Source organism: Cinclus cinclus, chromosome 7, assembly GCF_963662255.1.
Source record: "Cinclus cinclus chromosome 7, bCinCin1.1, whole genome shotgun sequence".
Taxonomy (NCBI): Eukaryota; Metazoa; Chordata; class Aves; order Passeriformes; family Cinclidae; genus Cinclus; species Cinclus cinclus.
This window is the reverse complement of record NC_085052.1, coordinates 19,688,907-19,705,963: the sequence shown is the minus strand read 5'-3', so window position 1 is coordinate 19,705,963 and position 17,057 is coordinate 19,688,907. Positions and strand designations below refer to the sequence as shown.

At 40.3% G+C, this 17,057-nt stretch overlaps 1 protein-coding gene across 1 annotated transcript in view; it reads right to left on the bottom strand.

Annotated features, from left to right (window-relative positions):
• The window catches only part of PIK3AP1 (phosphoinositide-3-kinase adaptor protein 1), a 39,992-nt gene that overhangs the window by 2,160 nt on the left and 20,775 nt on the right, over window positions 1-17,057 (bottom strand). The window contains exons 5-16 of the mRNA XM_062496896.1: window positions 16,013-16,161; window positions 15,054-15,198; window positions 13,371-13,513; window positions 12,102-12,234; window positions 11,207-11,403; window positions 8,840-9,029; window positions 5,943-6,038; window positions 5,260-5,439; window positions 4,422-4,484; window positions 3,531-3,736; window positions 1,863-1,935; window positions 1,589-1,744 (exon numbers count right to left, since the gene is read on the bottom strand). Of these exons, the coding sequence (XP_062352880.1) occupies window positions 1,589-1,744; window positions 1,863-1,935; window positions 3,531-3,736; window positions 4,422-4,484; window positions 5,260-5,439; window positions 5,943-6,038; window positions 8,840-9,029; window positions 11,207-11,403; window positions 12,102-12,234; window positions 13,371-13,513; window positions 15,054-15,198; window positions 16,013-16,161 (1,731 nt within the window). The remainder of the gene's footprint in view (window positions 1-1,588; window positions 1,745-1,862; window positions 1,936-3,530; window positions 3,737-4,421; window positions 4,485-5,259; window positions 5,440-5,942; window positions 6,039-8,839; window positions 9,030-11,206; window positions 11,404-12,101; window positions 12,235-13,370; window positions 13,514-15,053; window positions 15,199-16,012; window positions 16,162-17,057) is intronic.

Genomic DNA, 17,057 nt, shown 5'->3' with positions numbered 1-17,057 from the left:
TTTCACTGTTTTTTTTCCATCTGTTTGGGATCCAAACAACAGCATTTCCTACAACACAAACCACAGGACCAAGCCATTCAATTCTGCTTTCTTTCTAGATTTCTGCCTTATCTGTCTCTATCCAGTCTTCTGGTTAAATACTCAGAACCATAATCTAACTGAAAAGATACAGTGCCAATATCATCTGGCAAGTCAGAAATATTTTCGCAAGGGTTACACACCCAACACTTAGGTACATTTAAATTATCAGTCCCCATATCTTTAACAAGTGCATTAAGATAGATGGCTCTGAGCACTGTCATATTCATTACTAGAGTACTGCTTAAGAAATAATTGTTCCAAATAAATAACTGTTTACTACCCCCTCTTGCAACAATCCTCACTCTTCCCAGGTTCCAAGCTAAAAACAAGTTTGTTCAAACAACCTTCAGCACCCATCTATGAAAACATATTTAACTGCCATGGACTCAGAGTACAGTTGTTTTTGCAATCAGTCATGCCAACTCCAAAGGTGACAGCAACTCACAAACATATCCTACACTGCTATGGCTGGTTTCAGTCATAAATAGATAACATTCTATAGGGCTGTGAAATACTGGGACACTAACACTCAGAAACCTCTACACTGAAATGGTGAGAAATTGAGAGGTTTTCTCCTAAGATGTACCCCCTTTCCTGTTAGCTTTGTTAAGTCTCATTAGCTGGTAAAAACGGCAGCACTTAAGAGTGCTAAACACTTTGGTAGGGTCCATTCTCACAATCACACTGTGAGAAAGAGTGCCAAGCTCTCCAAGCCAGCTCAGCAGACTTGTTAGCACTTCTCTCACATGTGCTTGTATGCAAGTTGCTGCCTCTGGCACCTATTCTGGTTGCATGCCAGCTGCATCTTGCCAAGAGTCAAGGTGGCATCTTGCCAAAGGTGGTAACCTCACAGGATGTCAGATTTCCTTTCCAAGGACCAAACTGATCCTAAATGATTTCTGCGAGAATTGCTCAGTCTGCAGTAAGAGCAAGAATGCATGCAGAGATTTAATTTGCACAAATTAAACACAGTGGAAAGCAAAGATAATAAAAATGTGCAGACTGCCCAAGTCATCCAAGAGGTCCCACAGTTACCAATGAATAATGCTGTCCTTTATGTAAAACAATTGAAACAACATGTAGAGACTGGTTTCCAGACTGAAATATAACTGCCCTTCAGGCCAGAAGAGCACACAGCCTGCTGGCAGACACAGCATAGCAGCATCCTTTGCAATAAGAAAGCAGTTGACATTTATTTTTAAGAACTGAGGACAGGTGGTATGCCCTCCCTAAGAAGGTTCAAGAGAATCTTTTGCTCAGCTTTCAAGTTCTCCTCCTGCAGAGATGCAGACAAAAGATGCCCAAACCACTTGATGCACACCTGGACTTGCTTTTACAGTTTTGAGAACAACTGGCCTGAGACATTCAAGGTTCAGGGTGGCATTATCAGTACCGGAATTCAGGAATAGAAGGCCTGTCCCTTGGGCTGACTCCAATTTGGTCAGGCTTGGGAATTGCATTCCATCCAGTCTTCCTGCAGGGACAGTGACACTCAGAGCTTGCTTACTTGTTGTGCTGGATGTGCTTTCTGTTTTCCAGTCTCCTCGTTTTAACTCCTTTTTTGGTGGAAAAAAGTTTTTCCTGGGGGTGTATTCATATATTGCACATTCTGGTTTCCCCAAAGTATTATGAGAATGTCGAATAGGTACTGTAATTTCCAAATCTGGAAGGGAAAATGAACAGCTCAGAAAGGTCTATGCAATTATAGCCTCCAAGACACAGTTTTACACTTAAGGACAGAGTTAAACACAATTGCATAAGGACAACTGTAAGACTGTTACCTGCACTTTTGTCTTTTTTTTGTTTCTCCATTTGCCTCCTGGTTATGCTGTCTCGCAGACGTTTCAGATTTTCCTAAAAACATCACAAGATACTCTTTTCAGGGCTTTGGATAAAGGAAGATGATCATCTTTCTGACATAAACAGTTATTATATTTTAGCTAACTTTGCAGTCAAGTTGTAACACAGCTTGCTAGACCTGGCTGAAGTCCAAACCATATCAACAGGTTTTAACCTATTCCTTTTAGAAACCCACATGTGCCTTTCAGAAGCCAAGTTTTTTCCTGATGTTCATTATGTATGTTAAGGTCAAGTTCACATACTCATCAACAGTTGCAGATAAGCAGCAGATTGCATTCATAACTCCCTGTATTTTCTATTTGCACTGTGACAACTGGCACAGAAACAAAACCCACCATCAAGTAACTGCACAGTCCTTTCTGTACTAATGAACAGGTGATTCTGACTTCAGGGACAGAAAAGGCTGCCATGCATCCCAGTGCTATAATATGTATTATATCCTATATTCCTATATAATATTGTATGTGAGGTACAACTCGGAATTCAGGATATCCTCAATGAAGAAATCTAACTGGGAGCAAAGACTCTTCACCATTGTGTGGCAGCATATTTCACCTTACAGTACAAAAAGGTAGGGACAAAAAAGACAACATTTTCATCAGGGAAATACGTACAGAGGAGGAAATCCTTGAATAGGTAGAAAAGCAGATGAAGCAACAGAAGCTTTAACAGAAGCAGATGAAACTATACCATGAAGCAAAGTTCAGAGGAGAGACTTTGAAAGCTGCTCACGGCATGAGGCACAGAGCATGCCACTTCATCTCCTCTACATCAATTTACTTAAGTAGCACTGTGTTCTTCTCTGGTAGAAAAAGGGACTCCTCTGACCAGTTCTGTGTCAGAGAACCTTTCCAAGTGAGAATCAGGAGGAGAAAAGCCTTGCCTTTGTTCTGACAGCTTGCAAAACAGTGTCACCCACTGGAGACCAGACTGCCATAGCATGAACAAAAGGCTCCAAAAGAAGCAGGCAGTAGTTATAAAGAGGGAGCTTCACTCTAACTTGAGAACGAAAATTTTAAACTATAACTGATAGTTCCACCAGTCACTATGTCACTGCTGACAACAAAATTTCTGTTAGGAGAAATGCTCTGCTTTTACTAAATGACTGTTGCTAGACCTTGCCCAGCTGCAAAGAAAAGTCCTGTAGCCATCAACAAACAATTGGAGAAATCAGATCATCTACCAACTAGGACTTTACAGCCAATACACCATCTGGGACACAGAGTCTTCACTGACTTGGAATGAATGAGAACCAACAAGTTAAATGTTCATTGCAGGAGTCCCCTGCCAGCAGGTAGGTGCTATCTCTGACCTCTAGAAAGGTGATGTAGCCAACTGGATTTGATCCAATTCCTTGTATAAGGATCTTCAAAAACTAACAATACTACTGCAAGACAAACAGATCTGTAAAACTGCTTGCTGCTTACTGGGAACAGCTCCCCCGTGGCAGGAGAGAACTCTGCTAGCTGGGGGCTATGTTAGCAGTCTTCCTGCTCCAACCAGGAAAAAAAGTGTACCGAGGCTGAGAAGCCTGTGATATATACCCAGAGAGATAGCTGTATTTCTTAAACAGTAGCATAAGTCTGTACCTGCTGGAACCGGAATGATTCTGATCTCTTTTTCTGGTTCAGTTGCCACTCCTTAAAATGAAGTACAGCTTCATCCACAGTGAGGATGCCCATTTTCACTTGCTCCTGTAATGTAATCAGCTGCCGCTGACCTGGGGTTTTCATTCCAGCAAATGGATCATATATACTTGACTGAGATAGGTCTCTCACAGGTCTGACTATTGTCTCTGAAGAGAGAACACCAGCAAAAATATTATTAAACTTGTGGTATCTACTTCCTCACTGAATACAAAGAGATCAAGCACCCAATGGATCAAAATCCAGCAAACATTAAAAAAAAAAAAAGGAAAAAAAAGAAAAAAAAAAAAGGTATTACAGACTTTGTGTTTCCTAAGAAGTGTTTTCATCTTAGGCCATCCTGCTATTTGTCAGGTCTAAAAGCCCAGCTGAGAGGTAGCCTTGTACACAAATATATCCCAGAGATAAGCTCTGCTCTTAAAAGCATAATTAAAATAATTAAAGAGCAAAAAACATATTCCTTAAAGTGCCCCGCTTCCTCAGCAATTCACAGAACAGAGCTTTTATCTTAGCAGTCACAAAGCTAGACTCTATCTAGGTAATATGTGTAGGTCAAGCCCAGAAACTGAAAACTCATTCTACTCATGCTGACATTTTCTAACTCATTTGTAGGATAAATATGAGTTCCCAAGACATGAGATGTGCTCCCTTCACACTCCGCATAAAAGTTTCCAGTGTCACAAAAGGTCAGAAGATTGGGTCATTCATAGAGGACTGTTATACCCAGAGCTTTACAAAACAGTCTATTCTGTCATATTTCACACAAATGAAGCTACCATAACAGATCTCCTCTTGGATTACTGAAAGGATTTTCAGGGCCAACTTCTGTCTTACCTTTCTTAATTCTTCCTCTAGGAACATAAAGATTCTCAGGTCTTTGAGCCTTCTGTGCAAAAACTGTAAAAGAAACATTCTTTAGATACTGAAATGCATCTCATGAAGACAGAAATAGCAAGGATGAATATGGCAAGCATACACAATTTTTCACTGCATTACAGCTTCTGTTACCCTTCTAAGTCTGTTGAAGAAAACAAAGATTTGTACCTAAGAATTCCCCCTCTATTGACCTCAAAGAATTCAGCTCAGCCACCTCTAAGAGAAATCTCCATGATTTCTCCATAGTCCTGTCAGCAGGAAGGAGAAGTCACTGAAATTACTCTCTCACATGTCATTGTTGGTTCTTGTTAGAATGTTCATGATATATGACCAAGATTTCCAAAGCTGCCTAACGAACTAAGAGGAACAATCTTCTTCAATTTCAGTAAAACCCCACCTCAGAAGGAGGTACAAAATCATGTCCTATACAAATGCAGTTGAATCAACGATAGATACCATTACAGATCAGCAATATCTCAATTTATTAGCTTGGTTGCATCCTTGTTATATAGTATCAGAATCTTTCCTATTTAGTTGGATTTGTTTATACCATTTGGGGTAATTGGTCATGTTACTGCTTTCATGAAGACCAAGCTTAGGCCAAGATCTTGAGATATAACATCCCCACATTTTCAGAGTAGGCAAAAGATGAAAAAACACATATGGAATTGGATCCCAAAGGTAACCTAACTCCAGAGTCAAATAATCCAGGGACCCTGGCATTTATTTGGCAACTAGAGCCCGTGTCAATATTATTTAACAGTTTACTGGTCTACATTTCCACTAACCAACTCACTTTTGGAGATGTACAGCTCATTGTCTGGCTGTGGAGAGCTAGATTCTGGTCTTGGTACAGGAACTGGAGGTCTGTTAACCATTTCCTGTGGAAAAGGGTCTTGTTCCACTGAGTAGTACACATCTTCACCATACTGCTCATGACCTCCTTCCTCAGCATCTGGCACATCCATGCTACCACCTACAATGGAGTAGAGTTTGTAAGATAGCAACCTGGCCATTTCACTGAATACTGGTTCCCTCCAGATGCATTATGTATCACAGTCTTACCAAACTGGCCATTTCACAGCCAAAACCATCCAGTTTTGCAGCACTTTAAATGTACATAACAGGACTTGATGAAGTCATTAAGACCCAGTAGCATGTAACTGTTTGCCACTATGCCTGTACCATCAGTTTTGAAGAAACAGTGAAAAATTTCCTAACTCTTTAAGAATTCAATGAACAGTTAGTTTAATTACTTTCAGTTAATTAACATACTTTTATTAGTAAACAAATCAAACAGACCAATGGTTTCCGAAAGCTATGTGTGATGGCCTAAGAAGTACTACAGAGAATTAGTCCTTTGTCTGAATAAACCAGTGTGGGCTATCTGCTACCCTTAAGAGCTCATGAAGAAATCTCAGATACTGTTTAATTGCTTTAACTGTGCTACTGCCATTCTTCCCTCAAAGTAGGTCTCACCTTCTAAAAATTTGCGGAGCATTGAGTCTTTTGTAGTTATAGAAACTTCATCTCCAGCAACTGGAGTGTCTGGTTTGGATTGAAGCATCTCTACATCTGAAAAAAAAACCAGAAAGATGAGCCTGTTAATTATATCCTTCAATACATGGGATGATGTAATATGATATAATAAACTGGACTTTTACTTTATAGTGAAAGTCCAAGAAGCTGGGCAAATGACCAGACATTTTCCTCAAAAAAGGCTTCTAAGTTGCTATGTTCAGTCCACTCTGCACGAATTTTTTTCCAGCTGCTTGATGCTTACACTTGAGGGTGACTAACAGCGCTACTGAGAAGTTCTGACAAGGCTTCAAAAGCAGGCACTGAGTTTTGGCTATTCTTGAGTGTGTGTTGGCCAGGTGAAAATTTTGGCCTCTGTACAGTGCTCCTGAAAGGAAACCATGTGACTTGGAAAAACAAGACATTCAAGGCAATTTTCCCATGACAGAAAAGACAGTGTTTGTTTTATTTATTGGAATAAAGTCAAAACAGTTGGCTGAGTTAATTACTTGGATCTGGAAAGTGTTCAGTGGGTCAGATGATAATTCAATATTGAGGAAGGACTGACAGGAAACAGTAAGATACTTTGTTAATTCAGTGTTTTGACACAAAGAATTCTGATTTAAAAGAAAAAGGTCAACTTCATCATAACGCTAAAACTGATCTTAAAACTAAAATAAGATGTTAGGCAACAATGTTCCTAATTATATTAAAAACAAGAGGGATATAAATGGACTTCTGAGGCTTATTGATGTAAGTGAATTTTTGAGGCATATCTATTTCTATGTTATAGAGCTACTGCTACATAAACTAGATAGGTTGGGTTACATTGGAAAATATTAAATACTTTTAACTCATTACGATGGCTCCAGTCTTCTGCTACCTTATTCTCAAACAAGTTCTTGCCAGAACAATTGACCCTGTGATATCTAACCTTCCTTTGATCAGTCTCTGAAAAACTGTGGTGGAAGCACATCTTGATCACAATGAAGGGGCACACTACTACAGTATAGCTACACCTAAAATAGCCCTGGTATTATCCTCTACGCCACAGCCACATCTACCATAAGGGTAATTCCTAGAAAAAGTACTTCAAGAGAAGTTAATTATTATTTCTTAGTGAGCCATCCTCAAAAACCTTCAAGTCAGTACAAAAGTTTAAATCCTTTATTTGTGATAAACCAGTTAGCACTCCCATTAATTTCAGTGAGGGTTTGCCTGTGTGCTGGTATTCTAAATGATATTGAAACACTTTGAGAGAATCAATCTAAGCGCTGAGAATTGCACCTATTTAAACTTATCTGTTAGGATACAGGTAGATTTTATGCACTGTTCAGACAAGCTGTTAATATTCTTCAGGCAAAGACTAACAGACTAGGTAAGGAAAACAGAGTATTTCAATAAAAACTTCCTGAATGGAAGGCAGCAGAGCTTTGTGTGCAGAGGCAGCACACTAGAACTCCAGAAGGAGAAAAGAGAGGCTTTTCAGAGTCCGGTTCAAAAATACTAAATTTCAGGGAGCTCAGTATGCAAGAAAATTCCGTGCATAGTTTCTGGGAGATCTGGGCATTTCAGGCCTGGAAGAAGGGAAGTTTGGCTTAGTGGTGTTGAGCTTGTTTTTGACCCTCCACAGGCTTAGTCAATCAACCACATTCAGAGGTGCACCGATTACAGACAGACCTACCAAGCATCTAGAAACTCTCACTCTCATAACTGCAAACAAGAGCAGTTTTGTTCCCTACAAGTCCAACCTGATTTACTGCTTATCTCCACCTAAAGGCAGAATAATCCTAATTTTGGTAGCAAAACTATCCCTGCAGTGGCCAATAGCACTTAGCAGAAAATAGTTTATGATTTCAAGGAAAGAACCAACACAGTCTTCTGCACCTCATAATCAACAAAAATGTGTTTTATAGTATCATTTAATCTAAAAGAGGAAAAAAGAGTCCAGGACCAATACAGCCCATAAGTACAAGTGTTTCTAAAAGAAAGTTTTTTCCCCACAGACAGCACACCTAAAAACTGCAGAAACACTAGAATTCCTTAAGTACCTTAAGGAGCTATTTAAATTATAAGAAGATAAATTCTCTGCTCATTATGGAAATCATAAAATAGATCAGTGGGATTAAGTCAGACCAAACAGACAGATGAGTAAGAACAAGCAAATTTACAATTTCTTAAGATAGGTACTTAGTTTGGTATTTTCAATTGGCCTCACTGAATATTAATGCAATAGTGAAAAAACTAAACATATGCATATTTATCAAAATTAGCTCTTTATTTTTAGCAATAAACCAAGCAGATTTGAATAATGATTTTTCATTTATAATCTTTTTGGAACATGTATTTCTAGATGTTCGCTTTCTTTTGCTCTCAAGTTGTTGACCTAGAATCTCAGCTCTTGTTTTTCAGTTTCCCAGCTGTCAGTAAAATCACATCTTATACAGTGTTCTTTTCTGTCAGTGTCAGAATGTTCCTAGGAACCCAGTCCTCAGGAGGAAAAAACAGGACATGGTAGAAAATTTAGTCTCATTTCTATATATTAATTTATTTGCACAGGGTTCAGGGAGTTCTTGAAACACTGAAGAAACAGCTCTTCATCTTGTACATTAGCTATTAAAAAAAGGTATAGAGCAACATTATCAGTCAGTTGATGTTAGAACTGCAGCATAGTTTCCTTGCAGTGAGAGCAAAAAAGCGGTAACTGAGGTGCTGCTGTGTGTAAGAGAGACAGGGGTCTGAGCAATCTGATCTAAAGATGCTTCTGCCCATTGCAGAGAGCTTGGACTAAGTGAGCTGTAGAGGTACCTTCTAACCCAAACCTTCCCATGATTCTGTAATTCTATGAATATACATACAAAGATCTTCTGGGGCACCCGGGACAAATCCAGCCATGGATTCATAAAGCTCTTCATCAGAGCCTGGATTCAAGGAACACTTCATTAACAGATCAGTGGACAGATGAGCCATGGACTCATAAACAGACTCATCCTCCTCCCCTTGCATCAGCTCTTCCTTAATGTGACTCTTCAGCATATCTGCAGTTTCCTAGAGAAGAAGGAGGGCAAGAAAAAAAAGTCTCTTAAATAAAACATCTAGAGAATAAAAGCAAACAAAAGATACCTCACTTTTTTATCATGATGGAAAAAACCTCTGAAGACAGCTCATTCCCAAAGGTTAAGGCTTCTCAAGTGTCTTAAATCCCCACTACAGCTATCTGGGACAAACTTGTTCTATGTTGTATTAGTAGGTAACAAAGGTGAAAGGAGGGCTGCTGACACTTTCTGAGTAGCCATTACAGCCCCATCACATTCATGTCCTACCCAATGTCTGCAAACTCCCAGAACATAAGCACAGCTCATTTTAAAAATACAGATGCTTGTCAAAGGCTATTTTGGGGCAGCATACCCCAAAAGGGGTAAAGCTTATCACATGCAGAGCATCTGCAAAATAGCAAAGTTTTAGCTTTGATGTAAATTCAGTTTCAGTTTCTTGGCATTAGCAGCAGCATGTAACACCCAGAGTGGGAGTACACAGACCCTTTTCTGTGATATTAACAGGAAACCTCACAGCAGACAGCAGTTCATGTAATACAGGCAACTTCTGATTCACAGAAAAGCAGAATCCTTTCTTATGCATTTGCAACACTGAGCAGGGGGGAAGGCAGAGCTTTACCAAATCACACACAAGGAAGCAAAACGTAAAGCTTTATCCCATCCTCGCTCCCAATTTCCTATTATGCCACAAGCACAGCCATCTTAACAGCTGCAATACTACAAGATATTCTTCCATCTACAAATGCCAAATCATGAGTCCTCAATCCCCAGGGCATGTGTGTCAAAGCTGTCTACACGTGCTTCCCTCCACAGTCAAAATGAGTCAGGCCAGTACTTCATGCGATGCTTTACAGAGGTGCAGAGGAACCTTTTCTGGAGAGAAAATTAGGTAAGTAAAGGGGTTTACTGGGATTTTCAGACATCCATACTACTAGTGATAGTGGTCACTACCTTGCAGACGTCACACTGTTGCAGATGATTTGTGTGCTTTGTACTGTGATGCACTGAAAGCCTGATGGTCAGTAAGTAGGACCTACTCTTAACACAGCTCCATCACTGTGCTGGTGGAGGGAATATGGGAAGAGCACAGTGCTGCAATGAGATGTTGGAAGGACTTCTTGCACATCTCTCACTTACCCCGATGCAAATATTTTGATCAAGCAATTTACAGTTCCTGCAGCCCTCCTGATCTCAGAATATGGAATGACTTTTATTTAGCTCTAACGTATAATGCCAAGAAACAAGGCCCAAGTCCAAGAACTACCCATGCCTCCTAAACAGGGCTTAAACACTACAGCAATTGGCTGGCAGAACCACAGTAAAGCTGGCAGACCTATCACCCAGCACTCAGACAATGTTAAGGACAATTAAACGTAACTTTTCAACCTAAAGCAAAGGCAAATAGAATTCATGCGACCTGAGTCAAGGAGCTCCTCATTATTTTGAAGCATACAGGCCAGAAACACCTCAAACTGAAACACAAGGAGAAATTATATGAATACCCAAGAACTGCACAGAAACAACTGCTTGGTGCAGCTTGAGTCAGATCCATGTCATAATCTGGAAAAGTCAGAGCGCTGTTTTCTGGGGTTAGCTCAAAGAGAAATGAACTGTCAATTGAGATCCCTGATAGAACAGATAAGGAATGGACAGCTATACCAATGCAGGGAGAAATACCTATCAAGTAGAACAGGCAGACTACACAGATCAACTGTGAATGAGCTAGTAAGCAATCCTGACCACACTACAACTACTAGGAGAGCACCTCAGTTTGTATCGTCCCAAACATAGTCTGTTCCCATATTACTCCCTAAAGTAAGTTGGATGAAGGGGCTCTTTTCCCAGGACAAGAATTAGAAGAGCACACCAACCACATCCCAGCAGAAATTTCATTAGATGGATGGAGGAATGGAAGCAAGCATGGTAGTCTCTGCTTCCATCTTTCTTGCTCTGTGCAAAAGCCCCAGGAACTTCCCTGGTTCCAGAGACCCCCCCTAACTCTCCAGCCTGAAAGCTTTCAGTGTGGCTGGATGTCTGTGTTCTGCACCCTACCACAACACACTTTATCACCCCCATCACTCCTGCTGAAGTAACACCGAGTGCCAAGCTCAGTGCCAGAGCCTGCATCTGGGGTGGGACGAGGCAGAAAGACTGCTCAGCTCCTCTTACCACATATTCATCAATGAATTGGCGGAGATCCTTAAAGCCATGCTTTTCTGCTATGGTGTTTGGATAGTGGCCATACTTGTTGGCTACGCTGTAGGCCTGCAGTGCTCCAGGGCATGTAAGCAGCAAGGCAGTAAGGTTCTTCAGCCCGTATCTTGCAGAGAAGTGAAGCAGTGTTGGCAACTCCTCATCCCTCTGATCTGTGAGAACAGGAGCCCGTTAGAACCTAAGTTTTTCTCTAGTAGCAATAGAGCCAGTAGGTGAGAAACGGACACAGCAAACAGACCAAAGCAGCTGTGAAATCCCTGAAAGTATATATATGATTTCAAAATTGAGCTAACTGCACAAATTGTCTCATGCATCTCCAGGCTTAAGTCCTATAACCTTTAGAGGGGAATATGGCACTCTAATAGGCATTGTATGGCACTAAATGTATGTAGGATTACAGATTTGCATGGACTTCTTAGACCATCATTACAAAAAGCATACCAACCCAACTGCTCAGTGCCCACTGTGTGTCTTAAGAGTTACGGAGTTTGGGAAAAAGGACTGGGCTGTGGAGAAATGGCACATGAGACAGAGAAAAACAAAGCAGAAAACCTGGGAGGCATTCAGGGAGTATCATCTTTTCCCTCTGGTTTGAAGCTGTCTACATCAGCAGCAGCATCTGCCACAGTGCAGGGAAGTGAGAATGTTACACGTAATAAAAAAGGGTCACCTGACTCAAATGGCAATCCCCTTTCTATAGACATAATCAAATTTAGCTTCCTGGCTGAGATCCAAGGGTTTTTCGACAGTCTGTGCAGCTACCACACACTGCAGTGTTAAGGTGCTTCAAGGTAAAGCAACTGATACAAAAAAAAAAATCTAGAAATAAACCAAGAGTCTTTAAACTTACTTGCTGTCATATCTTCTTCTTCCAGCTGGTTGATTCCAAACAGGTGTAGACCACTGGCAGGAATGTTCTTCTTGAGTGACTCAGTCAACAGCTTGTCCAGGGCTTCTATGCTGTATGGCACAATTTTAAAGGCCTACAGATAAATGGAAAACACTTTGGTTTGGTAGAGTCTGAAGATTCAGTTATGGTGAGATTTATATGGCGTTTTTATTATTTAACACAATCTTCTGGAAAACAGTAGGTATAAACACAGAAGGTAGAAATGTTCAGGTCAAACAACGAACACAGATGGCTTCCTGGTGCAGAAACAGAGAGAGTATCATCAACCTCAACAGATGAGAACCCTGTACTCCACAAGACAGAGCACAATGAAAAAGTCACTTATGCAACTTGAAGCACAGAAAACTTGCTTCCTACTTCCTTGGCAGGTATACACTTACTTCTGAAACTGTTCCAATGAAATGTCACTCCTGATTTAAGTATGCACTAGTCCATTTTGAATTGTTCAGGTACACATTCTGGGTTTGGCTTTTGAACTGGTTTTTTACCACTGGGAAGCAGGCATATTCCCTAAGCAGTACCAACTGCTTCACAACTTGAGCTAAAAATCAAGGGAAACAGTCTCCCCTGCCCCAGGTATATTGGTGTCTAACAAGGCTGCTCTGTAGGCTTCCACATCATGGCAGATCAGGAACATGCAGGAAGGGAACAGGGCAACATAGCAGAAAACTTACTTGTACAAGCTTTACCCCTCTAATAGGGTTCAGGTACCCCAACTGGGCCAAACAAAATAGGGAAACTGAGTGGCTGTATTGAAAAAGTAAAGTGTTAAGAATCAACAAATCATTTTATGTTACTCTGATTCCTCCAGCTAATATGAATCTTTGCTACTATTTACATCTTTAATTTAGTAATGCCTAGGTACAAATTCTAAAACAATTTATTTCTTTATGGTACTTTCTGTTATATCAAGTTCTGTCATTCCAATCTTTTGAAGTCATCAAGGTCTAAATGTGAGTGTTGATTGGCTGCATTTTTTTTCTTAGTTTGATAACCTGACTCACCTTAGCCAGCTATGTGCCCTAGACACAGAAAAAACACCCATGCTTTCAATAAAAGGGGATATTAGAGTTAGGTGAACATCCCTAAATAACCTTGCATTTCTTCATTTCAGAAGAGCTACTTCATTGCAAGCACTTTTGTTTATGCCTACTTGTCTAAACACTGAAAGAGCTGGTTTCCAAAGCAGCTGTTTGCTAAAGTCCTTACCTGGCACATGAACTGTACAGGGTTGGCTGCATTAGCCAACAGATTGCTGATTTCCTCCATGTCAGTATGGTAAGTGACACTTGTTTCTCCCACCATCAAGTCCCCTGAATATATCTGCAGGGGCACAGTCCCAGAGGTTAAATCTTTGAAAAGGAAGAGCAAAAATCACCATTAGCACAAACAATGGGCATGAGTTCACATGACATACTGTAAGAACAGGAGGAGTTTGGATATAAAGCCAGATGGATACCAAAACTGTTTCTGCTATATTGAATTCATGAGAAGTTATTAAAAGTCATGATCTTGAAACACTAGGTAGGAAAGAACTTTGGAACTACCTTCTATATAGCTACGTCAATGCACATAACCTGCTCGGTCCTCTGCTAACAGTGGACTGGACCACTAATGTTAAAAGTACTCCACCTTGGAGTAGAAAGCCCAACATCTCTCCACCCCTGGCTTCTCTGGAGCTGTCTATAAAGCCACACCATAAATACAAAGAGCTGGGGAAGAAGTGGAGAGAAATCAGAAAAGTTGCCAGAGATTTTGCAACCTCCGTCAGCTTCACTAGTCTCCAAATAAAAGCAATTAAAAGGAATTCCAGCTTTCCAACTTTACCCATGCACAGGATTACCTTCTACCTGCACCTCAGAGCTTCTTGATGTTTTGTCTAGTATGCATTTATAAGTCCAAACTTTCTCTTTGAAACACAGATATTTTGAATCCCACTAAAATTAGTCTTTTCATGTTATCAACTCAGGGAATGGTAAAACAGTTAATAACACAAAGGAATTAAAAATTATTTGTCTTACTGTTGGGAACTTCAGAGCTCACATTGTACACTGCATCAATGTGAAGGTCATGTTTATAATTCAAAATACAAGCTAGTTTCCAGGTCAGTGTTTATATCGTAAGTCTTGACTTAATATGGATTAAATTAAGCCTTTATATGTTCATTAGGTCACCTTCTTTAAATCAATCCACTTCACTGACTCTGTGGTAGTTGCTACAATGACTATTAGTCTCTTTTCTCAGAGAAAATGGCACAATGACTCTTCAAGAGGACAGACCAAAGTAGATTAAATAAAATAATGCTGGGAAAATAATCTTTAAGGCTCTGAAATCATGCCTTTAAAGTTCAGTGACCCTGAAGTTTAGACAACCTTCAGTTCTGTAAATGTAAATATTCAGCGTGACAGAACATACCTAAATTAAAAGGCAAGTCAGAATAGTTTCAGCTCTGATCACAGAGATCACTACACATTAAACATATGCCTTTATAGTCATGTAATTATTTACTGGCACTTACCTTCTCTCTTGGTGCCCTGCCAATGTTAATATGGTGGTGGCCATAACACAAAGATAAGTTCAAAGTGCTCTACAAGCTGCAATCTGTTTTCAGAACTCCCAGCAACCTACTCCCAGCAACCCTACTCCCAGTAGGGTTGCCCTGCAACCCTACTGCTGCTAAGGGGGAAACAACCCACAAGCAACAGTCTCTCTCAGTTCCTCATCAAAAGTATCACAGGTGAGAATGTAATTTTGAGGTTTTCTGGACTCAAGTTTTTCTGCATTGCAATTGTTACCCTTATCCCTGTGGCACTTCTCAGGACATGTTGAGATAGAAAGGAAGCAATGGGGAAGGAGAGGGGAAAAAAAAAAGAAAATCTCAGTCTATCTTACTTGGAGCCTTCACAGAGATTGTGTACTCATTCTCCATCTCAGCCAGCACACGCACAGAGGATGCATTCTCTGGAGAAAATTCAACTTCAGTTTTCATTTCACCATCTAGTTTACATTTCATGATAATATAAACTGTTGTCTGCACCTAAGACAAAAGGCATTACAACACACAGGTTCAAAACAAAAACACTTACTTGGTAAAGCAACTAACACATCAATTACCATCTACCATTTTCACAGTTTTGAATCATTTTCAGTAGCATCTTTCAGTCACAGACTAACTGGGCAGGTGGCTTCTACAGCTTGCTCCAGTATAGATACGAGCATTAAACTGATAGAGCTTCAGATTTATTAGACAGATTTATAAACTGATTAGGGCTAGATCTATAAAATTATTTACTTTCAACTCTATCCATCTCTTCCCTTAGCAGCACAGCCACATTCTAAACAGAAACAAAAGGAAGAAACTTAGACTCTTTCCATGTGAGGAGAGGCTATACTTAAAAAGTGCTGTTTTTCAGACAAGAAGCCATGGCCAAGCTTTTCAGGGTCACTTGCAAGACATGCACCAGCATTGTCATATTAGACTGGATACTGACTGTGGAGTTAATCAGTTCATTACAGTCATCTTACTCCACTTACCACCAGAAGAGAGGAAGGGAAGAGTGTGAACCTGCCTCACAGCACCCATGCCAATCAGCTATGTTCATGAGACAGTCATTAAGTGCCACCACAGCCTAGGCAGCACCAAGCACTGCAGTTACCAAGTTACTCCTGGGTCTAGGAAGCCAAGCCCATGAAACAAGAGACATGGATGACGGGGGGTTGAGCAGGAAAGTGACATAAGAAAAATTCAGGACTAATTTCCAGGTCTATAAAGCTGACCATTACAAAGCAGCATAATGGGTTGCACCAGCTCACAGTAAGAACATAGAGCCCAAGGAGTGGACATACAGTACCCCACATTGTATGCGGTTGGGCTGCACCACTGGATGGTCCCCAGTGCTCCTGGATGATTCATGTTCTTCACTCATGGCAAGTCTCTGGGAGTCAGCTGGATTCTTCTCGTCTTCTGTTTCTGTATCAGTCACAGAGTCACAGCCTGAGTCTAAAATAAAGTATACACAGTCCTGTTGCAACACTCCCCTTTACTGAAAATGCTTATCACACACATCCACCCTGAAAAACTGCTGTGAAGGTGGTGGGGTGGAAGTTGCTATTCCCCCCAAAGTAATGCTCAGAAAAGGGGATCTAGTTGAAGAAAGGGAAACTACAGAGTTTCCTCTATTTTTTTCCCCTTATGAGGATTTGAGGGGGAAATTCACAAAGATGTAAAAGGAGTAGAGTAGCACTGAATATGCTTACAGAACAAAAAACAGTGACAATCTTTGCTGAGCTGGACAGTCCCCTTGTGCTAGACAGGAAAATTAGCATGTGAATGTCTAATATAAGAATGATCAGTATCTGAACTCATCTGACTTCAGCAGCACTCTGATGCACTGTAGGATGGGCAGCAGCCTGTAGTCTTACTTTTCTAAATTAAATCATGAAAACCAATGTTTGTCATTTCAGTAGCATCTTTAGTTTTCTCAATGCTGCTTACCCCAACTCCCAAGTTCATTACTGCATCAAAAAATAAAACATGAAGTAGTCTGAAGAGATTCTCTTTATTGAGCAAGAACCATAAGCTTCAGTATCTATACAGGAGTGAAATTGAAAAGTACCAGAACCTTTGCATTGAAGAGTAACAACACTTTACCATAACAGAATCAAGAGCAGAATAAACACATGTAAACCTTCAACAGTGCAGACAAAACAACATTCTCACTCTCATTTCCCAAAACCAGCATGGATATAGATAGAAGTGCACACAAACTGAATTGATACCACCAGCTGAAAAAACACCTAGCCAGAATGGAAAAAGATTACCTATCCCTGCCAGGAAATACTTCTCTCAGCTAGAAAAAGGAAACAAGAGACAATTACGTAGCTACTTAGTACATA